Source organism: Perca flavescens, chromosome 11 (genome assembly GCF_004354835.1).
Source record: "Perca flavescens isolate YP-PL-M2 chromosome 11, PFLA_1.0, whole genome shotgun sequence".
Taxonomy (NCBI): Eukaryota; Metazoa; Chordata; class Actinopteri; order Perciformes; family Percidae; genus Perca; species Perca flavescens.
The window spans coordinates 24,157,895-24,183,397 of NC_041341.1; the positions used below are offsets into that span (position 1 = coordinate 24,157,895).

Below are 25,503 nucleotides of genomic sequence, written 5' to 3' on the forward strand. Positions count from 1 at the left end.
TTTGTGTTCTAGTCTTGCCTTCAACATCAGTTGTGCAGCTCCAGGCACAATCGAGACAGGACTCTTTCTTTAACATGTTCATGTTCTGTAGACTCAGACACTAACGGTTTGGCAGAATTTAGGATTGCTGACCTGACACCTATTCAACTTGAGACAAAACTCTGATTATTAGGTCAATGCTCCAAGTTGATTATTTTAAGATGAAAGGAATATCTGCTTAGGCAAGTTAATTTACTGTTTTCTGGGTGAGGAACTCCGCTTTTCTCATAACTTAACTGTGCTCCTGCAGAAGGCACCATCAACACTGAACATGTAATATCAGAACCACGTCGTCGTCATTTCTATTATTCTCTGTATGTCATATGAGTAAAAGCTGTTATCTCACTGTTGTTTCTTTTTTAAGATTATTTTTTTTCAGGCATTTATTTCCATAGGACAGATGAAGACATGAAAGGGGAGAGAGAGGGGGAATGACATGCAGCAAAGGGCCGCAGGTCAGATTTGAACCTGCGGCCACTGCGTCGAGGAGTAAACCTCTATATGTGCGCCTGCTCTACCAACTGAACTAACCCGGCCACATCTCACTAACTTCTAATGACAACTAAAAACAATAATCCCATAATTAGACTAATTAACCAACAGAACCATTCAGAGAAGAAATTAAATTAGTCAAATATCTTAGGTGATGAGACAAAAATTGTGTCTCTAAAAATGGAAGAGCTTTTATTATATCAGTGCCACAAGTTTTAAGGCATTATTCATTTATGTATAATGTTCATTAATGAGCCAGTATTTGCATTATTGAGTTGGCCCCTTTTTCGCTGTTCATGTGTTCGCTTCCCCTGGGCAGTTCCTTAGTGTTGGGGGCACACATACACACACACACACACACACACACACACACACACACACACACACACACTCTCTCTCTCTCTCTATTCAGTGACTTTGAAGACTTGGGTGAGACTCAAGAGTCACACACTGCTCTCCTTGACATGGCTCTGCATGTGTGCATCTGAGTGTGTATGTGTGTGTCCACACTTGACTGAGCCTAGCAGGGACTAGAAAAGGGCAGGTTTCGCTGCAAAGACAGAGTCTGCATGTGCCCATTTATTGTGTGTGTGTGTGTGTGTGTGTGTGTGTGTGTGTGTGTGTGTGTGTGTGTGTGTGTGTGTGTGTGTGTGTGTGTGTGTGTGTGTGTGTGTGTGTGTGTGTGTGTGTGTGTGTGCGTGCGTGCGTGCGTGCGTGCGTGCGTGCGTGCGTGCGCGTGCGTGCGTGCGTGCGTGCGTGCGTGTACGGTAGTTGTAGTGATGTAGAAACGTCATTTGGTAATTAGAGAAACCTGAAACCTTCTGAAACTTTCTATAAGATACTTAGGGCTATAGAGTTAGCTAACACATCTAAGAATATGCTAATGTTTGTGCTATCACATGTTTTTGTCAAATCATACTTTAAACAAGATTACAAAACGGTTCACCTGGTCTGTTCATAGTCTCATTCATCCAGGTAGTACAAGGTCAAGTCAAATGATCCACTGGACTGATGTAGGGTTGAAAACATTTCAAAGCTCTTCCAGGAAGTTTCATCATAAGTTGTCGAACAAGTTGAATTTCTGCTCACCTATTAAGGCCAAAAAACCTGTTTGGCTGTACATTTATAAACTCACATTAAGAGTTTTTGCAGTTTGCTGTGGATCTGATTGCAGTTGATGTTGTCTTCAAACTGCCCATCTTTGCTTTGGATGAAAATGACTCTTAAATAATCTTTTAAAACTCTCTTCAATGTGCTTTAAGTGCTGCTCAATTTCTTTTAACTTAGCTATAATTTGACAGTCAGACATCGGTTGAAGACTGGTAGTGAACAGTATTACCAATTTCTTTTAATTTTGACTAAAAAATTGCTACAACGCAAACTTAAAGGGTTATCAGTAGTACAACTATCGCACAAGTAATCCTATTGAGTTAATATCTGTTTTTTTGTTAACCATGGTGTGCAAACAAGACCGTCAGACATGTTTGAATGTTGTTGCCCTTAGAAAAGAAGGATCCGCTCACTTTGGTTCAAAGCAAGTATTAAATGTTAAAGACAATCTTTCAGCTGCTGGAACTTTATTAGGGCACATATTTGAACAAAGGGAATCCCACAGCTTATGATGGGGTCCTTAAACTTACTGCTGAGTGATGGCTCAGAGTCATTAGCAATAAAATGTCAGAAACATTAGAGAAATGTGTTTTGTTTCCTTCACACACTTCTTCAAAATGTCAGATCTTGGGATCGCAAAGTGCACTGTAATTTTTAGCCACATAAGTGCTATCAGCAGAATAAACCCAACCCAGAGAGGGCTGTTTCGTAACCATACCTTTCTCAGCAATGTCTTAAATCCTGCAAAAATGCACACACATGGTAAGCTTAAATTATTATTAAATGTTTTTTGGCTGATTAGAGCTCTTCTCAGGACTTGGGTGGGTGTGTGCAGACCGATCTCCCTGACTTTCCTGTTAGCTCTGCTGCATATTTGGGGGCAGGACAAATTACACCTTTATCATTCATATTAATATCTTCACACTTAGCAGATGTCTAATGAATGTCAGAATGAGTGAAAACACCTTTAAGTTAATTGAACTTAACCTTAGGAAGACCATTGCTGAGTCTCATAAGAAGAGAGCTTTAAGCAAACAGTAGAGAGTATTCTTATTTAGTCCATATATAAAGTATCTTCCATAGATCATAGCTATTGTTAATGTTATTACTAACACCTGTGCTCTTCCTATTTTGACAAGTCAAAGTCTGCTGTAACAAAAGGCCTATTAAAAACAACAGGTGCTTTATATTATCCCCATACAAGGGAACACAAATTGGAGCAGAATTTTAGTAAAGAACCTGCAAGAAATACTGGAAGCAAATATAGTCCGCTTTCAAAATAAAAGGTGTGATCCCATTTTGGCGAGTCAGTGGTGGCCAAGGTGCTCTTGCGATGCAAATATGTAATTGATAGCATCACTGGACTCAAAGGTTCTAATGATACTAGCAAATAATTTCTATGATTATTTTAAACCAAGAACCTATCTCTTTCTTAAATTTTTTGATCTTGACAATGGTTTCATAAACATCCAAGAGTGACTTTATGTGGCCAGGTTAGCTCAGTTGGTAGAACAGGAGCACGTATAAAGAGGTTTACTCCTTGACGCAGCGGCCGTGGGTTCGACTCCGACCTGTGGCCCTTTGCTGCATGTCATTCCCCCTCTCTCTCCCCTTTCATGTCTTCATCTCCATCCATCTTCGTCTGCTTATCCGGGGTCGCGGGGGTAGCAGCTCCAGCAGGGGACCCCAAACTTCCCTTTCCCGAGCCACATTAACCTGCTCCGACTGGGGGATCCTGAGGCGTTCCCAGGCCAGGTTGGAGATATAATCCCTCCACCTAGTCCTGAGTCTTCCCCGAGGCCTCCTCCCAGCTGGACGTGCCTGGAACACCTCCCTAGGGAGGCGCCCAGGGGGCATCCTTACCAGATGCCCGAACCACCTCAACTGGCTCCTTTCGACGCGAAGGAGCAGCGGCTCTACTCCGAGCTCCTCACGGATGACTGAGCTTCTCACACTATCTCTAAGGGAGACGCCAGCAACCCTCCAGAGGAAACCCATTTCGGCCGCTTGCACCCTGGATCTCGTTCTTTCGGTCATGACCCAGCCTTCATGACCATAGGTGAGGGTAGGAACGAAAACTGAGCGGTAGATTGAGATCTTTGACTTCTGGCTCAGCTCTCTTTTCATCACAACGGTGAGATCGATTGAATGTAATACCGCACACGCTGCACCGATTCTCCGACCAATCTCCCGCTCCATTGTCCCCTCACTCGCGAACAAGACACCAAGGTACTTAAAGTCCTTCACTTGGGGTAAGGACTCATTCCCTACCTGAAGAAGCCACTCCATCGGTTTCCTGCTGAGAACCATGGCCTCAGATTTAGAGGTGCTGATCCTCATCCCAACCGCTTCGCACTCGGCTGCGAACCGATCCAGTGAGTGCTGAAGGATGATGCCATCAGGACCACATCATCTGCAAAGAGCAGCAATGAGATCCCCAGCCCACCGAACTGCAACCCCTCTCCACCCCGACTACGCCTCGATATCCTGTCCATAAATATTACAAACAGGATTGGTGACAAAGCGCAGCCCTGGCGGAGGCCAACCCTCACCTGAAACGAGTCCGACTTACTGCCGAGAACCCGGACACAGCTCTCGCTTTGGTTGTACAGAGATTGGATGGCCCTGAGAAGGGACCCCCTCACCCCATACTCCCGCAGCACCTCCCACAGTATCTCCCGGGGGACCCGGTCATACGCCTTCTCCAGATCCACAAAACACATGTAGACTGGTTGGGCATACTCCCAGGCTCCCTCCAGGATCCTTGCGAGAGTAAAGATCTGGTCCGTTGTTCCACGACCAGGACGGAATCCGCATTGTTCCTCCTCAACCCGAGGTTCGACTATCAACCGAACCCTCCTTTCCAGCACCTTGGAGTAGACTTTACCGGGGAGGCTGAGAAGTGTGATACCCCTGTAATTGGCACACACCCTCTGGTCCCCCTTTTTGAAAAGGGGAACCACCACCCCGGTCTGCCACTCCTTAGGCACCGTCCCAGACTTCCATGCAATGTTGAAGAGGCGTGTCAACCAAGACAACCCCTCCACACCCAGAGCCTTAAGCATTTCTGGACTCATCAATCCCAGGGGCTTTGCCACTGTGGAGTTGTTTGACTACATCAGCAACTTCCACCAGGGAAATTGACGACAATCACCCATCATCCTCCAGCTCTGCCTCTACCATAGAGGGCGTATTAGTTGGATTTAGGAGTTCCTCAAAGTGCTCCTTCCACCGCCCTATTACCTCCTCAGTTGAGGTCAACAGTGTCCCATCCTTACTGTACACAGCTTGGATGGTTCCCCGCTTCCCCCTCCTGAGGTGGCAAACGGTTTTCCAGAAGCACCTTGGTGCCGACCGAAAGTCCTTCTCCATGTCTTCTTCGAACTTCTCCCACACCCGCTGCATTGCCTCTTTCACGGCAGAGGCTGCAACCCCTCGGTACTTCATCTGTCCTATGGAAATAAAGGCCTAAAATAATCTTTAAAAAAAGAGTGATTTTATATTTTTTTAAATTATGTATTATTCAAACTATTTACGCCTAAGTCCACATAAGTCAATATTGCAGCGAAGAGGAAAATGAAAAAAAGATTATCAATGTCATTGTTTTGCCACATGTAGCACAGGGACATGGATCATTTCCTCAGCTGCCAGCCATCCCTCTTTAGCTTTTTCAGTAGCTGCCCTGCTTTGCTTTTAATGCTGTCTTTGAAACAAGAAAAGGATGCAGGAAACTGAAGGCAACACATGAGTTCCAATTCCACCTCTCCCAACAACCCTTTGAATATTAACAGGTTGACAAGTGTTTCTTTGTTACTTTCTTTCTTTGTTTCTTTCTTTCTCTATATCATAATCATTATTATAGCATGTTCTCCTGTCTCCCACGGGACTCCAAAAAGTAACTGACAGCTTGGCCCCATGGGCTTTTGTTTTCCACCCATTACAGAAACATCTGACGTTGGTATCTTTTTGATCTTGCAAGTGCTGTATAGGTAAAACTCCATCCAACCTCTTCTCGTGTTTATTTCCTTTTTTTAGCACCTATCATTCCTCGCTCTCCTCATCTTTCCCTCTGCCTGGTCAGTTTACCTACGGCGCTGGAAGCCTGACAGAGGTGGTTTTGTATCTTGTGAAAGGCAACGCTTTCATCCTCTTCCCTCAAAGGCAACACTTGATTTCTGTTTTCTCCATGTATCTGCATCCTTTTTTCTTATTAAAAAAATATGAATTTAAGCATTTTGAAAGTGGCTATGGCTGACCCTGGGGCATACCCCCTGGCTTACATGTGGCCAGGACCTCAAAAACAGCAGGGGCCTCTTTGTAACCATGTTCATAGCTATGGAGAAGAGAAGAGAAGAGAAGTGAAGTGAAGAGAAGAGAAGAGAAGAGAAGAGTCTGTTTTAAAATCCACCGACAAGGGGGAAATCATGTTAGAAGCAGATTGAATGATACAAGTTCCCAGTGTATCTGCAGTGCTGCCACCTGTTACTTCAACACTCTCATTTTGTCACTGTAATACTCTCAGATGTAGAAACCTTTGTAGGAATAAGTGCTGAAGGTGGACGAGAGAGAGAGAGAGAGAGAGAGAGAGAGAGAGAGAGAGAGAGAGAGAGAGAGATAAGAGATTCAGACACAAGAAAATAATGGAATAGAGTAGATGTGATGGCCTAGATCTGTTGGTACTGTTGGTACTATAAACAGCGAGGCATATAAAGAGAGAGCTTGTCTGTCCACTGTGAATGGGCACTTTTAATGCTTTTTAAATCTAAGCTGTCTTTACATGACTATTTTAAACAACAAACTGTCTGTACTGTCTATGTGCAGCTATGGATTTGTGCGTTGAAAGCAGATACTGATGTTTTTGGATTTAAGCCAATCCAAAATATTTAGTTAGGAATATTTGAGCCTTTTGACACCAAAAGGTATGAGTAGAGCTGAAAGGTTGGGTTTAAACCCTTCAAATATATCCAGACTATAAAGTTCCAGGGATTTGTTTTTTTTTTTATGTGCATGGCATCTGCAGGTGCTTTCTGCTGTAGGTCCCACTAGTGCTTCATCGCTGCTGGCTCAGTAGTTTTATAATGAAGCAGGACAGCTCTCTCCTTTGTTAGCTCCACAGTGAGTCATATTAAGAAGTACTGTACACACACAACGCATTAATAGACAATTTATATAAATACGGAACATACAGTATATACACTCACATTGGACGGCTGAAATTAGCTAATTAATGTAATTTTTTTTTAAACTGTTGCTGGGATCGAATGGGAGTATTTGTGGGAGGATCTATGTCTTCTTTCATTTCTTCCATTAGGGTAATTATTGTGTGACTGCTCATGTTTAACAGATTTCTTCAATAAATAGAAATAGCCTAATCCTTCAGCACGTCGTTGAACCCTGCAACTATTTCTCTGTCTTGCTGCCATTACTCCTGCCTTTGTTTCAGAGAGTCGTCTCCACAAAAACACACCTTTTATAGACCACCGCAATGAACCATATTTTTTTTATGAAAAAAATTAACCCTTGCAAACTGCATATGCTTTAGAACATCTAGTCCTGTGCCTTTTCATAAATAATGTGACTATATGGAGTGTTTTTATATCCAGCTATATGGGGCAAATTAGGGTTTACTCTCTGCATCTGCGCTGAGTCATGAAAGCACGACTGCATTCTACACAGATGTAATCCTTTGTTGTTGTCTCTTTCTTTTTGTGTATGTTTGCCTTGAGCAGCCAAGACGGGGATGGTGTGTGACCCGCTGTGTTCAGACGCAGGGTGTTGGGGTCCTGGCCCAGACCAATGCCTCTCCTGCAGATACTTCAGTCGTGGACGAACCTGTGTGGATACCTGCAACCTTTATGAAGGGTGAGTTATGCATTTGCATGCATATACACTTCTGAGTTACATAGTGTGTTGTCCTCTTAATGTCCTTAGAGGTCCTAATTACATTTAAGGTTTGCCCAAATTGTAAAAAGAAGTTGTACACCTCTTAATTTAATTACTGTCCTCATCATTTTCTCTATTATGCTCATAAAATAAAGCAAACCATAAAATGGACTAGCTCCTGCTCTCATCCATTGTGCTTTTTTCTAGGTTTTGATAAAATTTAAATTCTTGGATTTTTTTTTCAAAATGACTTACATGCCAAATGTAAAAACAATGTAAGGTGTAGATGAACTGCCAGTTTTGTTTTTGTTTTTTCAGTGTCTGGTTTATTTCAGATCAGCCTGAATACTTTCCAACAGTTAAAATAATCCAGCGTACCTTGTATTGATACCAGCAGACCTATCTTTAGTATCTAAGAAATGAGTAGCTTCTATACTATGGCTAACTTAATAGCAAAATAAAAAACAGAAAAATAGAATCAGCAGAAGAAGATCAACTTATCTTTGGGTGAGGATGCCATAAATGACACAGGATTTCATAGCCAAGCTGAAAGCTTACTCTTGGCCTCTCTTAGTAGGAATATCTGTGTCTAGTTCCAACAGCCATCTATAAAAAAAAAATAGGAAAACATAGATGTACTATAAGTGAAGACACCCCTTTCTTCTCTAGGTTTGGGTACCGTTTGGATTTTTCCGATTCCGATGCCGAACCGGTACTTTTAAAACGATTCCGATTCCTAACCGATTCCTAAACCGATTCTTGAAAAACTAAAAAATGACATCAAAGAAAGGCTCTTTTATGGATTTTTTTTTTTTTTATTGAAATATTTTTAAATGTAACAATATATTAACGTTTTAAAGTACTTAAATGTATAATAAGTAAACCTAAGTCACCTAACACATAACTACAATAATTTAACAAATAACAGTTACACTATTAACAAGTAACAACAAAATAAATGTTGTTGAGTTGGTATGCCAACCAGCTTCAAACTTATGGCATGTCCTGCACAGGAGAAAACTCTTTCAGACTGTGTCCAAGAGGTCTGTACACACACAGGTAGGAGTTTGAAAGGGCAGACAATTTGGGGAGGCTGTCCCACTTCCCCCACCACCAGGCTACAGGGTCTTGTCCTGAACAATAGACTAGCAGAACAAGTGTAATTTAACTAGCGATCACGTGCAGTGAATGGTTATTATGCTTTTACGTCCATTTTGGTGAGCAGGAACATTTACGGTTGGAACGGTAGACTACAGAGAAAGTGTGATATTTTTACGTCTGTTTCGGAGCGTGTACAAAAAGCCGTCTATCAGCAGGGATTGTAGAGTGCATGTCGGAGAATAGCGCACACACACGCTTCACACCGTGAGCGTTCAAGCGCATCATTTGACAGAAAAGGGAGAAAGAAAAAAGAGTCTGCCGCTGTCCTGAGCGACAGAGGGAAAATATTTCAGTCGGAACCGAAATTTGCGCTCTAATCCGGTCCCAATACTACCGTTTGCGTAGGAACCGGTTCCATAGTGGATCCGGATTTCGTTACCCAACCCTATTCTTCTCTGGGCCTGGTGTATCACCACAAAGAAAAAAATCTGCATGGCATAAACACACACACAAACACAGATGACGAGGGCCATCACCCCAAATACCTTCTTTGGGCAAAAAAAATGCATTTCACATTGCCCCTCCGACACAGCAGACAAAATCTGACAAAATCAGGCCAATTTTATTTATGTTGTCACAAGTGAGGCAGCCTAAAGATTATTTTTTCGGGCATTTTTGGCCTTTATTTCCATAGGACAGATGAAGACATGAAAGGGGAGAGAGAGGGGGAACGACATGCAGCAAAGGGCTTCAGGTTGGAATCGAACCTGCAGCCGCTGCATCGAGGAGTAAACCTCTATATATGTGTGCCTGCTCTACCAACTGTGCTAACCTAGCCACGTCACTGCAACACTCAACATGATGCCATTGGGTCGATAATAAATAAGATCAACAGGTTCACCGCCCTCCCTCCCAGTCCCTATGCAACACAATGGATGGTCATTCATAGACCCTGGAGACAGTTGCTGCAATAGAAAGTGTTTGTCAAGTCTCTATGGTAACAATTAGTGCCTTATAAAGTGATTTGGTTGGAGCAAACTGTGTATGCGTCATCTCACCCAGCAATCCAATACAGACAATATGTGTGGCACTACTGTGTGTCAATGCCAAGAATAAATCATATGGACTCTAGCTGCACAAACAAAATCGAACATGAACTCTTCGGCCAGGAAACCGTATGTCAGTCGAGAAAAAGTTTAGTTTCAGCTTCTTTAGCTTCTGATCATATTGATCACTTTTCCTGGTTCATTGACTGCAGAAGTAGCTGTTTGAATTTAGCTAAAATTACATTACAGTGCACATCATTTTTACAAATCATTTTTCCCCTTTCATTTTATTGACAAATCACATTATTTAAAATGCTTATCACTTAAAATATATAATGAAATAACTATTAGGTTTTGAAAAGTCACCATATAAAACATAAAGTGCTTTTAAATTTAAATTAAATGTAAGTTCAGTTTTCACAGAAAGCGAGATTATAGCAATGGATAATAAAAGCTAAAGTCATTAACAGGTTTCCACTAAAAGAAAAGGTGCATTGGATTAATTAGTTTTTTATTATTGTAAAGCACCTTCAAAATCCACATGACATGGGCCCTACGATCAGTAGCAGGCCAATCATGGTGGTGGCAGTTTTTTTGATACATTAAAACCTGTTCAGTGTGAGTAGGAAGAGGAACTAGTCTATGTTCTGCTTGTGGACTTTTGTGTCGCAGGTGGCATTGACTACATCAGCTACGCCCTTGACCCAATAGCAACAGCTTTTAGAGGGCGAAGGCTATACGAAATAGAACGGTAGTCACGTATTGTAACTCAAGATTCTATGAGTATATGCATAGCCCTCTAAGATCCAGGCCACCTGCTTCACTAACATTGGCTGAAGAAAAATGCTGATGTTGGGAGCAGATCTCGGGTCGCGCAGCTATGATATACAGTAACTGCGGACGTAAGAGAGGCCCGTGCGGGGCACAAGGGCGTGAAAGAAATCTTCACAACTGCGCACGTGCAAGGGATAAACCCAATAGCAACAGCTCTTAGAGGGCTATGCCTATACTCATAGAATCTGCAGTCACAATACGTAACTGTCGTTTAAAAGGCACCCCTGCAGAGTTTCAAAACAATAGGGGGCCCTTGACTTTAAAAGGAAGTATAGCTTGATGCTATCCCATCATTCCAAAACGGTGACAACTCCGGCTCCCCAGCGAGTTTTACAAATAACATTTTAGATTTCTTTGTTTGCCTTGCAGAGTTGCTGAAAAGATGCTTATAAGTTCAGAGTCCTTATTTGATAACAAAACCTTTGGTGGCCACATTGGAGAGGAATCAGGAGAACCAGAAGGTGCCGTTAGGGCAGGGGGGCTAGGCGTGTCACTGCGTGTCACAGTCACTGCTTGCGCACGGGGCCACGCCCTGCCTACCTGTCCACCTGTCCACCTGCACGTCAGCACCACCCACCCTGTTAGTGTTACCAGCACATCATCTACCAAATAAGAAGCTTTACTGAATGCAACCCCAACCCTTTACCCTCTGAGCTGTGTGTCTCATGAGTCATACTTTAAATATTTCATCATTGTGTGTGCATTTATTTGGTATTTGCTCAGCATTTCTTTGTCTAATCCAAGTTGCCAAGTTGCTAATCAAGTTGCCCTGTAGCTCAAGTTTTTGTTACAGCACCTGTATTCCTATGTAGTAGAAGTGCAGCAAATCTACCTTAACAAGGATAGCATGACAGTTTGCAGAACTTACTTAATATCATGTGTGCATGACAAAATATTGGAGGACAAAAGGACTTGAAGACTCTAATATACACTGCTTGCTTAACCACAAGGAAGCACTTTTATTCATTTGGTGACTTATATGTTTAAAATGTAACAGCAGTTTCAGTTTGTGTGAATTTAACCTGTGTGGTTCATTTAAAATGTATTGACACACTGTCAGACAGCAGCACAACGACAAGAAGCTTGAATTGCCTTACACATCAAACGATGTGTAAATGGTTGCTGACAAAATCAAAACCATTTGGACGTTATTGTTCAAAATGTGTGGTTTGGCAGTGTGTATTATTTCCAAAAGCCATTTGAAATGAATGTTATTTCTGCATCAAATCCATGTAAAGGTGTATTATTCACGGCAAATGTGTTACTGCATCTTTGTCCCTTAACAGACAGAAAATACAGAAATGCAGAACACAGCATAATATCATGCAATAGCCTATAAGTCTTACTGTAAGTGTCAGTGATATCTTCCAGCTACACTGCATCCTTTATGTTTTAACCAGCACACACCCAGACAAAGGCTTACCTCCCCTGCCTCCTGGAAGGTTTTATGAAGGCCAGATGAAGCATAATTAATACTAATTTGATTTAGATCCCACTGGGCCAACGACATTTTCTTTTCTCCCAGTGCTGAGATTGAACATTCTGTTTTCCCTCACTGACCAAAAGAGAAGTACCCAAAGTAATTCTCCTTGTCCTGTAGTGACAAAGGCAAAGTGCCAACTCAGCCACACTGTGGTCAAATTTAATGACTTTCCGAGGCCACTCTGGTGTTCTACTATTATAAGGGGATTTTAGAAATTGAATAACAAGGCACTTAATTTAATTGATTTTTCAAAGCGTTGCAACCCTCGCAGGTACTGCAACTTTCAACTGCCTCGACCCCCTGCACGATTTGATCAGTGTTACAGTTAGCTAATTAGCTACAGTGTGTGTGGGTGTGGGTGTGGGTGTGTGTGTGTGTGTGGGTGTGGGTGTGGTCGTGTGTGTGTGTGTTTGAGAGTTCCTACTGATGTTACGACTACATCTACTGACCTTTATTCCCAAAGTAATCATTGTAAGATACGATGCTCATACTAGCAGATAGAAACAGACAAATCATCCGCTACTAATAATATTTCTCTCTCTCAATCCCTCCATATGTCTTCTTTGCTCTGGAAATGGCATCCTGAACTTATTCAGATTCAGACATTATTGATTGAAAAGGATCATTTACAAACTCGTGTTCAGCAAAAAGGAAGCATTTGAAGGGAAAACAAAACTGTGATATTGACATTAGGATTAAGATTTAGCAGGAATTCAACAGATCACTGCCATTGTTTTTTGTTTTTTGCACAGGTTGTCAAGAAGGGGAGTCCACTGAATTTGATGATTTATATATAATAAAAATGTACTAACACTAATCTTGAAATTCATAACGATGTGATTCAGTCCAAATGTAGTAATGGTTGTTCATGACATTGTGCTAAATGGACACATTCAAAATCTTTATTGGCTAAGGACACATGTTATTGTTCTATTTCACAAAAAAAAAATGTTTTGCTCCCTATCTTGTCTCTTTTACCTGTATCACTCTTTATTCCCTACTCATCCTGATCCCTCTCTCCATCCCTTTCCTCCCTCTCAGGGATATCCGAGAGTATGCCAACGGATCTGTGTGTGTGGAGTGTGATGGCCAGTGTGAGCGAGCTGACGGGGACTCTTTGACCTGCAACGGTCCGGTAAGCTTGCTCCTATAGACAACAATAGTATTACTGAATTATGTATTTATCTCACATATGCCAGCTTAATGTAAGAGGGCTGTTGTTTGAGCAGTTTGTTTATGTTTTCTTTTATCTAGTCATTATTCATATTCATTCATTCAAATTAAACAAAAATGTTGGCATTATTCCATCATTGAAAGATGAACTGCAGTCTCTGTTTTAAAGCTAGAAGCCATGAAGCCAAGGCTAACGTAAGTTATAATGTGAGAGTGAAAAGCAAGGTAAAAGCAAGCCAACGAACAAACTATTATGTAAACTATGTAACTATTATGTTTCATATTGTCAATCAATCAAATCTTACCAAAAAAGTCTAAAACCTGTTGAATTGAGATAAAAGCAGAATGAGCTGGAAGTGTTAAATTGTTGGTTTCAGTGTTGAGCCCCCGAATGAAAAGTATATAAGGCCAGAGCATTGCTTCACTCACCACAATCTAAATGACTTGGAGCAGCAGACATTCCCTGCGGTCATCTGAGACTATGATTAATTATTGTATTAGCAGTCAAAGTGTGCCTTTCAGCTGTGCTATCGATCATGTCTCATGTTCCGAGTCAAAGGTAAAACTGATTGTTTTGACTAAAATCTGCATTGTTTTGCATACTAATTTGCATGTATTCAATACATGTTAACCATGAAAAACTGTATTGAGGGACAGGCATTTTTTTCTGATGTTTTCTTTTCTTTTCCAAAAGGCATTTGTACTCTTACTGTAGGCGCTCTTTGAAATATTGTTTGGTAGCAGCTGTACATTAGAAAAAATGCCAGAGTGGAAAAGAAAATCCCTGACCTTCATTTCTGCCCTGCACACTACATCCACAGCCACATGAGGCCCCTGACCCTGGGCTTTCTCTTAAAATCTTATTTTGCCGTTTGATAGAGAGGGATGTTTTGCGACAGATGCAAGCCAGAAGGGGTATTTTGTGTCCCATCACACCCTTGTCAGTTTGCCCACTATAGTTTAGAAGTAGTTTTTTTCCCAAAACTACTGGAGTGTTTTTGTCTGAGTGTACAGACAAGTGAAGACAATGCCAAAGTTGATTGTTGACTTGAGTAGAGTGTGTTTGTTGTTGTTGTTGGAGGAGGTTTGGAGGTTTGATTATCTTGGCTGTTCGCTTGATACCTCACAACGGAAGGTGGGTGCTATAAAGAGACTAAAACAATGCACATACCTCTAGCTTACTTTCAGCAGTTTGAGGAAAACAAGAGAAAAAAACATACAACAATCAAAGCACTTTGTAATGATTTTCAATAGCAGATATGTCTCAACTAGTTAATTAGAGCAAATGCTAAATAAAGAGAGGCTAATGTGATCCCTATTGTAGCTCTAGAGGATTCTTCATTACATAAAAAGTCTTATATAATAGGTTAGATTATTTATATGAATTTAAACATGACTTTCAGCAACTGTTTCAATATGTCCTTATTTTTGCACACTGTAATTTCCATATACTAATACTGTACAATCTCAGTACTGCAGTGTGTGTGTGTGTGTGTGTGTGTGTGTGTGTGTGTGTGTGTGTGTGTGTGTGTGTGTGTGTGTGTGTGTGTGTGTGTGTGTGTGTGTGTGTGTGTGTGTGCGTGTGACTTGTCAAGGTGTGTATAATGGGAGTGTCTCAGGGTAACCTGTTGCACCACAAGAAGATTACAGCAATCATGTTCTGGCCACGGAGCCCATGGCAATTACATTAAGGTTTACACACGGTGATTTGATAGGCCTAATGCCCTCTGAGGAGAAAGATTGGAGATATGACTATAGTCATGAATTAAGGCTATGTTATGGACAGAATAGGTGGAAATGGTAGATCTAGATTAGTTGCTGTTGATTAGTAATAGATCATAATTGTATCTCCAGCAAGCACATCTATTACTGTGTCTTTACTGAAAGATTGGAGCTTGCTTACTTTTCACAAAAGGCACTGAAGACTTCAGCTCAGCTTAAGTATCCTATTGAATTTCCTTCATTTTCTGCAAAAGACAAGACTTTTTTGTGATTTTGTAATGCATCATGGCACAATTTTAAGTTTTAAGTTACAAAGAGGGCAGACTGTGATGTCAGTCATTTTAATAGGCTGTTCATCAGTATTGATTCTGTTGTATTTAATCTTCTGCAAAAGGTCCAGTACAAAGTAAATCTCACTCCTTACTATTTAGCATCCATGTTTACGTATATGCTGATTTAAATATTGTTTGTTTTAATGGAAATTCACATTCCCATCAGTGGAATATTTGTGTCTGAATATGAAAACTGCTTCTTCTCAGAGTCGGCAAATCTGCCATATTCTGCTTTATATGACAGGTAATTGCAGTTTAAAAAACACTTTCCATGTGTTTTTAGTTTGGTGCACAACTAGGCGGGCCAAAATATATTGTGAACCCAAATTGATATACCGGGCCGGATTTGGCCCACGGGCCTTGAGTTTGACACGGGTCCTAGAGATGTCGGGGGCTTTTAAAACACAGATAAACTAAAATAATCCTATAGTATTTATTTGGTAACTGATCAATGTGTGTGAGAAAGATAACTCACACTAAAATGTTTGAGAATGTACAAAAAACATATGCTATCTAAATAGAATACATTTGAATATGCTGGAGTGGCTATATATATTTGTTATTAGCACAGAATTGAATTGCCCACAGTCAAATGCATAGGCGCTACCACATCCATCTCTCTCCTATTTGTCCCACTGTTTCATTTCTTCTTCTCTCTCCCTTCTACCCTTTTTATCTCACCAACTCATCATTAATGCTTAAAATTATTTTGTAGTATAGTGTGGGAGTATATTTGAGAACTCTGGCTGATATACAGCAGAGCCTGAGGACTCGGCCTCTGCATTAATATCATAGTAAAATATATAGTAAATCCTGGTGTACCTGATCATTCCTTGAAAAGCCTTTTATGTGGCTGCCTTTTAAAAGTCTTGACTATAAGCTCTGACACCGTAAAGATTAATTGGCAATCCTCCTGAGATGCTGGTGTTTGTGTATGAAAGGGAAGGAAGAGAGAAAGAAGAGACAACAACGTCACTCACAAACTTCGGTGTTAAGTGCACAGGCAGACCGATTTAAATTTACAGCATGGTACTTTAGTCACGACGCTGTGCATCTCTGTCACTTTTTGGATGCCCCTATGCCCTGCTGGACCAAACACTGTTTGTGTGCTCTGTCACATAATTTAGCTTGCTGATGTGATGGGGCTATTGGACACACACACACACATACACACAAACATACACACCAATAGCCACGGGTGGGAAGACACTCATAAAAGGGAAGAGCCTGGCTCAACGCTAAAGCCAGTGAGAGCAAAAAGACTTTCAATTTACATAATTATACCAGACTGAATGCATGTTCACACACACACACACACACACACACACACACACACACACTTAAGCTACAAAGAACGCACGCGGAGGCATTAGCATAACACACTCATACACACACACACATGCATGAATGCAAGCCCATGCACAGACACTACTTCTGGTTATGTATGAACAAGCACTCACACACACTCCTCCACTTGCCAAAGGATAATTATCTGCCTTCGCTATCATCTTTTTACCTTGATCGCCCCTTGTTTAACGAGAACAGTGTGTATGTGTGTGTGTGCGCGTGTGCGTGCGTGTGTGTGTGTGTGTTTGTGTTTGTGGTGGAAGTACTTTATTTTAGTAAAGTTTTACTTGAGTATTACCAAATTGTGCTAATTTATACTTCTACTCCACTACATTTATCTGACAGCTATTACTAGTTACTCTTTAGATTGAGATTTTTACATTAAAATCATAGACTGTAAATATTAACAATCTATGGTCAAAACACGTAAGCCTTGTGTAAGGCTTTTCGTGTTTTGACCTCTCTCACACAAAATTAGTGTATAGTTTGGGGCACGTTTCAGATGTCTATGAGTTGTAAGCAGTTCCTGCTTGACTTCTCACATGATTTAATTTAGTTACGTATTCAAACAAAGATTAGAGGGACAAAAATAATTTGGTGTATCAACTTGGTTTGATCAAATTTTTTCCTGCCCCATTAATCAATTATCATCCCCTTGAAATTAATTTTATCTAATTTGTCCCACCAAATTAGAAATATATCCATTCCACATTTGCCCAACCCTTTGGAATGGATATATCCCTAATTTGGATCTTGGTGCATCAGTAACAATGTCATAATAGTAATAATACATATCTCTGTGTATTTCAGTCCTGTGTGTTCTAACAACAGTGTGAAAAAAGTATAATTTCCCCGTTGGGAATCAATAAAAAGTAAAAATTAAATGAAATTAAATATCAGTCACAGGGGATTTTTTACTGCAGGACGAGTACTTTTACTTTTGATACAAGTACAATTTTGAATTCAGGAATGTTCCTTGTAATGGAATCATTTGACATTGTGCACTGGTACTTTTACATAGGTTAAAGCTCTGTATACTTCTTCCACCACTGGTTTGTGTACGTGTGTGTGTGTGTGTGTGTTGTTTGTCAATGAGATGTTCTTTAGGCCTATTGATGCTACGCATCCTGTCTGGAAGAGCTCTTCACCTCTCTTCCTCTCCTCCCCTACCTCCTCCCTCACCTATATTAGCTCCATAAATCCTGTTCTAGGCGGATTGTTATGGTCACTGTGTGTGCTGTGTGCGATGGTTATTATCTGCCTGCTCTGCTCACACTGCTTTATGCGTCTCGTCTGCTCCCTCCCTTCTGTCCCTCTTTCTCTCTCTCTTATTCACACTATATCTCTCTTGCTCTTACTGCCTCTCCCTTTCGCTGTGTTATCCTGCATCCATGTCCACTCTCTTTCTCTCTGTCCCTCACTTCCTCTTATTACTCGACAGTACTTTTACTTTTCACCTTCTGTCTTTCGCTCCCTGTTATCTCTATTTTGCTCTCAAGCTATCACTGCTACACAACCACAACAATTGAATCTATAAAGCTGCTAAGAAACCTGCACTTGGCAAGTTATTGATGTAGAAATATACCCACCAATCAGTCTACATTACAAACTGAGGCTTCAGCAGACATTTCATCACATTGTGACACCACAGATTTGTCCTTTATGCCCGGCTTCCGGTATAGTTAGAGTATATCCTCTCCACACAAGAAGTTTGGAATTAAAGCTTGAGTGTAAAAACTGTCACCTAAACATCTGTGACAGAAAGCTGGACTCACCAGTGATAAGTAAACCTGTTTCCCCCTGTTCTTTTCTGTCTCCAAACCCACCTGTCATGAAAAGTTTGCAGGAAATTCTGCCAATTATCATGACTGCCACCCGCCACTAACTGCAGATGTACCTAGTAAAAACCTTGTGTTTTGTTCAATTCAAATCTGCAAAAACAAAAAAGAGCTTAAACTCAAATAGAGCATGCTACTAGTCATTGTGTTCATAATATTAATAGTAAATAAGAGTTGTCAGATAAAATTGTCACTTAAATGGCAAGTTAGCAAGCCACTAATGGTTATATGTATGCCTACTATAAACATTATGTTAAGAACTACTGTATGTTTTCAAAATTGAAATGCACATCTGAAAAACAATGCTTTTTTTTCTCACTTCCCCTACTAGGGCCCAGAGCATTGTGTGAAATGCCTGCATTTTAAGGACGGCCCTAATTGTGTTGAAAAGTGTCCCGATGGCCTGCAGGGTGCCAACAGCTTCATCTTCAAGTACGCCGAAGCCAACAATGAATGCCATCCCTGCCATGCCAACTGCACCCAGGGGTAAGTACAGTCAGGACAAGGACTGGTCAGAGGTGTTAGGTTCAATGGTCATTAGTCCACAAAAGTAAGGCATTTCTGTCATTCCTTTATACATCAGAAGGGGGTTCCCGCAATCTATAAAAGATGAATGAAACCAAACAGTAATCAGCCAGATAAAACCAAAATACACGGAACATTTCTACCGTGTGTCATCCTAGATGGTTTTAGAGGATGATGACTAATCATTAAGAAAATCCATTAGCAGATTGGGAGACACCTTATAACAAACATGATTTTAATCGGTAACTTCAGTGTTACATTCAGTGTTGATGGCATTCCAAAGATTTGAGATTTATTTATTTGAAATAGGGACAGTGCATATTAATGAACATTTATGTAACTATATAAGATTATAGCCAGTGTCTAATTTACATTACATTTTTAGTCCCATTTGCAGGTTAATGTTAAAATAACAAGTTCCAACACAATAAATCAATAAGAAAAATAACAATAAAAGAGTACAATTAACAAACAGACAAACAATAAATGTTGCTCAATGTACAGTAACATGTCAGAGTTCTGTGTTGCTTTACTAAACCGTTGATAAGTGTGTGTGTGTGTGTGTGTGTGTGTGTGTGTGTGTGTGTGCGCGCTATCAGCACTATCATTATACTTTGTCAAAAATGTACGTGGTTTGTAACAAAATAAATACAGGAAACCTTTCATTAACTATGGTCATTACATAACACATAGGCCTTACCCTAACCCCAATCCTGTTTTAAACCTACATTTCCTGACCCAAACTCTAAGACCTGGTCGCTCCAGCTTTTAAATCAGCAAAATTTCACACCGAAATCAATAGCATTGCCATAATTAGTTGTAAGTTAAAGTAAATCTGCCTGGCACTTCTGCTTACTTTGGTTAACTTTGACAACTCTGACATGCAAGTTCACACCTCTGAGCAATTGACACTGCTGACATATGAAACCGAGAGCTGGAGAAATGTATAAAACACATTTGTAACTGTATTACACCATACCATTTTATAAAACCCTGCTCTGCTTGAGTCCTAACTGCTCCACAAAAGAGGCATGGTTGACAGTCAGTCGTGAGACAGAAGTTGATGGTACAAATGCGTCTATTGAATAAACTGTTAACTTATTGCTTGGTTGGCCATTGTATAGCACTACCATGTTACTGCTGAGCTCATCAGCCACTGTAGCTCACTAACTAGCCCTGCAAGCTGTCACTACATCAACCAGCTTCCAGCACCACCTATTTCACAAGAACACTCCATTGACGTCCCCTGTGCCACTTTCTGGTGTGACTCAGTACTAACAGAATATTCTTACTGAATCTCCTCATTTGTTATTGCATTTGGCTTTCATGTACATAGTGTTTTATACTGTGAAAGCATAGTCAAAAATATATTTCATTTCACTATCCACGTCCTACAAACGTAAAACTTTAACCCAACATCTTGCAAGATAAGAGAGATGAATAGAGAGGCAAAGCAAGAATGAGAGAGAAGATAGGAATAATGAAAGTGAGTGGAGTCAGAGTGAAGTACCTTGCCACTCTCCACTGCTCACTAGCCACTGATCGCTCAATGTAATATTCAACGAAGGTTGGTGAGACATCATTTTTTAACTCCACAGGGAGTTTATGTCACTTCCTTGTGTGTTTCTCCTCTTCTGAGTGACAGCCTCCAGCTCGCTCGAGCATAGCAATGTAGTCGTAAATGAAAAAACACCAGGCTGACACTTTGTCACAGGTATAGCTTCATAAGCAGATCCGCCTCTCAAAAAAAAAAAAATCCGGGGGAGGGAAAAGAAAAGGGAGAGACAAAGAAGGAAATAGTCAAGGATGAAACCACTATTCCTTACTTCTAAACATTGAAAAGGAGAGCTTCCAAATTTTGAAGCCAGTAGTAAGACTGTCAGGCACCACTAGTGCACAGTACACATGGGAGATTTAAAACATCAACACACGAGGACTGGTAACATTTCCAAAACAAAGTCTACTGCCCATTACATGGGTTTCATTATCAAGCAAACAAAGTAGAAAAAGGCCACTGAGGGCATATGTGAAAATTGAATATACTGTCGTGGGATCAGCTGAACAACACCCTACACTGCCTCATCATTCTCAGATATATGGCCAACTATGAATGTTGTTTGTTTACTTGTCCTTTATTTGTTTACTTGTAGGTGCATTGGACCAAGACTGCAAGACTGTATTGGCTGGATGGACAGGTACAAAAAATCTGTGTATTGCCTTTTGTGGAAACACCCCTACACAATAGTATTCACATGCACGCACACACACACACACACACACACACACACACACACACACACACACACACACACAAATCACAGTAAGCACAGTAAGCCAAGTCTTTGATTAATGGCTAGCTCTAAGGCCCAAAATCCCTGTGTGTGTCCGTAATGCCTCTCTGGGAATGCATGCTTGTGTTTGTGTGTGTATGTGCACAAGCAATTTGCCTGGTTCTTGATAAATTGATAGCACTTTAGCTTTTGTTCTGAGGCTATTAGAAAGGGGGGGGACAAAATGCCGCAGTTAACAGAAAATGGATTCAAGATTTCATAAGAGAAACAGTTTGGCATCGAGTGGCGTTGAGAATTGTTGGGTGGCGTTTGGGGGATGATTTAAAAAAAAAACAAGGCTGATTGAGTACAAAACCAATTGGTGGGTATTTAGCACACCACTGCTGTCAAAAAAAAAAAGAAAAAACCCAGAGTCATGCAGGACAGGACATGCAATGGTAAAAGACAATGTGTGACTTAAAACTCAGACCATCAGACTGGGAAAATGTAAACACATGTAGACCATTTAGCAGCAGAGCAGGCAGCGTCAGAAGAAAGAGCCATACAGTTAGATACATAGACAGACAAACTATTAACCTTTAAGGAAGTATTTACTAGTCAATATTCAGTCCTGAACCTTTTACTGAGGCCAATAGATGCTGAAGAAGATACCTATAATTTCAAAGAAAACATTCACGCCTTCTAGGGATCTGCTTGGAATCTAACCTTTTCCTATTTGGGACACAACAGGCTGAAGGGGGACTTCATCAGATGGGGAAATGTAACTATCAGCTGACCTGGTGAACAGATCAGCCCTTATCAGGTCTCTGATAGCTGTGGCTAGGATACAGCAGTAGTAACCCCAGGCTTAGCTCCTTGCTCTAAGGTGTCACAAATCTTGTAAATCTCTTACCGGTTTGAGGTATTGGTTTTTGAGCAGGACTGAAAGTGGCTTATCAGAAATACATGATTACACTAAGCCTTCAAAGGCCATCGTTCCACCTGGCATCTTGTGTAGGGATTGTGTGTATATCTGATTAGGCTGGATTAATCACTTCTTGTCACTTACTCATGTAATATTTAGTCGGATAAAACGGACGAGTAATACCTCATCTAACATGTTGCCATTTAGCAGTATCGTTCCCATTTCACAATTCAAAATTGTTCACATCAGCCTGTTGTCTGATATCACTGTGTTCCCTGATTGGCTCCTTGTGCATGCAGTTTTAGAGTTGGATGGTTGTAATGGTGGAGAAACATTGCATTTAATGTGGTCCAATGCATCGCTAACCATGTGAAAGGGTGACTTGCTTGGTGACCTTTAGAACTGTATGTCTTGACTACATCATATTATACATGGGTTTCACCTGATCACAAAGGGGACCAGTTAGTCCAGTCTGTTGGAAAGACATGTACTGTATATGAAGCATGTGGATTGCAATATGCAACAACCTTTGTTGTAGATTGATAAGTTATTATTGAAGAGTGCAAGAAACTTTGTAGAATTATTTATTTTTTCGGTTATATTTGTTAAATATGAAGCTACAACAAGAAGACGCTTACACTTGCCTAGCAGCAGCACGACCTCTAAACCTGACTATTTACCACTATATATCATGTTTGTTCAACCCGTACAAAAATGTCTTGACCACGTGTAGTGACTTCTTGAAGTCTCTTGTTGTCGCCATGAACTGGATGATTTTACATTTCTGTGTATATTCAGATGAAACAAAGGAGATACTTTACCCCATGCTGGCCCTAGCTTCATATGTAGTGGACAGATATGAGAGTGGTATTGATCTTCTCATCTAAAGCTCTGCAAGAAAGAAAAGAAGTGTATTTTGATTTTGATTATCGATATTTGTACAAAATATGTAATGGGCTATGTATCTAAATGACCTCAAACAAATGAAAAGCTTCTTTTATCTTTTATTTTTTTTACAGCTTTTTATAGTTAGTTATCAATACTGACCCCCCCCCCACCTCATTTATGTAGCAACAGTTTGAAAATTATTGAGAGGCTTTATTTCAAATGTGTGGTGCTGAGAATTCACTTTGATGGTTATTTACATGTTTTTGATCTCTGCCTCGATTTTAATGAGAGGGCATGGAGGGATATTTGTTATCAGATGAAGCTTAGTGGAAAAAGCAGGCAAAAACTGAAGGTGAACGGGTTTCACATGGCAGTCATGATCTCTCTCCTCCCGGAGATAATGTTTCACACTTTCTCATTGCCTGAATGCTCTTCTGTCTTCATCATCTACTCATTTCCCTCCTTCTTCTCCCTCTCCACTTCAGAACCCCTCTGATCGCAGCAGGGGTGATCGGCGGCCTCTTCTTGGTGGTGATCATGGTGCTGAGCGTAGCTGTGTCCGTGCGCCGGAAGAACATTAAGAAGAAGAGAGCCCTTCGTCGCTTCCTGGAAACAGAGGTGAGTAGGGCAGCAGATGAGAAAAGTGAGAAGAGAAAAACTGCTGCCTGTAGCACTGGGATATAATGTTGTCAGAAGACTGCATGATGGTGACAGTTGTATGACACTTTTCTTACAGTCTGAATCTTTAATATTTTATCATATTGGCCTAATAACTTTGCCATAGCTTAGTCTTTACAGACTAAAGTGTTAAAAACAAAGTGAAGAAATAGGAAGTCAGAAGAAATTTAAAGGAAATTATTAAAAGGGTAGAAAAGATAAGTAGATTGTTTTCAGTAAGGGTGGTATAATTATCTTTGACATATGTGCGTGTGTGTGTAGCAGTGGGAGTGAGTGTGCATTCATAGAACATACTGTACAAAATAAGAGAAAGAGAGAGAAAAGAGAATGAGACTTCATGTCTCCAGGGTTTTCAGACTGCGGATGTGGAGAAAATGTCAGAAATTCAGAGGCTCAGGTGTTGACTTTGCCATAGTATACTTGAGAGGACACTTCTGTTCGGATGAAGTAAGGGACCATATCATTGGAAGAGGAGAAAGCACTTACTTTGTATTAAAACAAAAAAGAGCACATTATCTAATGCACTTGTGTGTCCATAGTGAGAATAGGGTCTGGTTTTGCCGCTTTCTCTCTCTCTTCAGAGCACACAAGTAGCCCTATCTGTGAAGTGTCTTCGCCGATCTTCTCTCTTCTTCTATAATGACAAAATAGCACTGATATGGCTTATCATCATACTTACACTTCCCTCACCTATGGTAGGCACCTTTTACATCACATTATAAAGCTAATATAGATATATTATTATATATATATATATATATATATATATATATATATATATATATATATATATATATATATATATATATGTATATGTTAAAAACAGCACAAATGCAAAAGTTGAAATTGCGGCAAACAATGTTAAATGTTATTTGCCAAAACTGGTGCATTTTAGCTCAGAAGGAAGTATTTAATAACAAAATATTAAGAAACTACCCTTTTAAAGAGCAATCCGTGGAGCTTGGCGGAAATACTGCAGTGGTATCGCACTTGTAAACCCACACAATAATGCTGTAGTGTATGTAAAAAGTTTCACTTTTAATCAATTCTACGATGCCTAAACCATCTAAATCACTTTTCACAATCCATCATGATTAGTTTATGCTATTAATGCATTGATGTTTTGTTATCCATCTGTTGCCAGTAAAGTGGTAAAATGAACATAGCAAGTAAATAGCTGTAGTGTGTGACTACATACAGTTGGTTTCAGCACCTCCTTGTAGAGGGAGAAGGTGGACAGCTCCAATGTGTTGTACTGTGGCTCTGCTGCTCAGCCGCAACAACAGTTACAGCAACACTAATGCTGGACAGCTCTATGCACAGTGGACTAGCTTGCAGGTGTGTGTGTGTGTGTGTGTGTGTGTGTGTGTGTGTGTGTGTGTGTGTGTGTGTGTGTGTGTGTGTGTGTGTGTGTGTGTCTGTGTGTGTGTGTGTGGGGGATGGGTCATTTTAAGACATCTGTATTGTCTTGTGTGTGTTTATGTGTGCATGTGTTTTTGTGTGTTCCACCCTGCAAAAGCTGATTTGTTATTCCATTTAAATGAAGAATGGCTTTTGTTTTTAATCAAATGGTAACCATGAGCCAGAGGGACAGAAGCTGCCGACCACAGCCAGGCTGATTTACACTCGCGCTCTGTTTTCCTCTCTCTGCCCGCCCTCCCTCTCTAATCTTCCACTCTTTTTCTAATTCTCCTTATATCGCTCCCTCTCTTATGCTTTTGCTTCCTCTGACTAATTCCGCCGCGTGCTTCTCCATCGCTGTCTTGTTGTTGTTTCTGCCACAGTTTTTCTCCCACTCCACATCTTCCCTCCCTCCC

General features: G+C 40.6%; 1 protein-coding gene across 3 annotated transcripts in view; it reads left to right on the top strand.

Moving 5' to 3' along the window:
* Positions 1 to 25,503, top strand: part of erbb4b (erb-b2 receptor tyrosine kinase 4b) — a 356,219-nt gene that overhangs the window by 265,349 nt on the left and 65,367 nt on the right. For all 3 annotated transcript variants that reach the window (XM_028591051.1, XM_028591052.1, XM_028591053.1), the window contains exons 13-17: positions 7,371 to 7,503; positions 13,030 to 13,123; positions 18,732 to 18,886; positions 21,076 to 21,120; positions 23,494 to 23,626. In XM_028591051.1, coding sequence (XP_028446852.1) covers positions 7,371 to 7,503; positions 13,030 to 13,123; positions 18,732 to 18,886; positions 21,076 to 21,120; positions 23,494 to 23,626 — 560 coding nt within the window. The remainder of the gene's footprint in view (positions 1 to 7,370; positions 7,504 to 13,029; positions 13,124 to 18,731; positions 18,887 to 21,075; positions 21,121 to 23,493; positions 23,627 to 25,503) is intronic.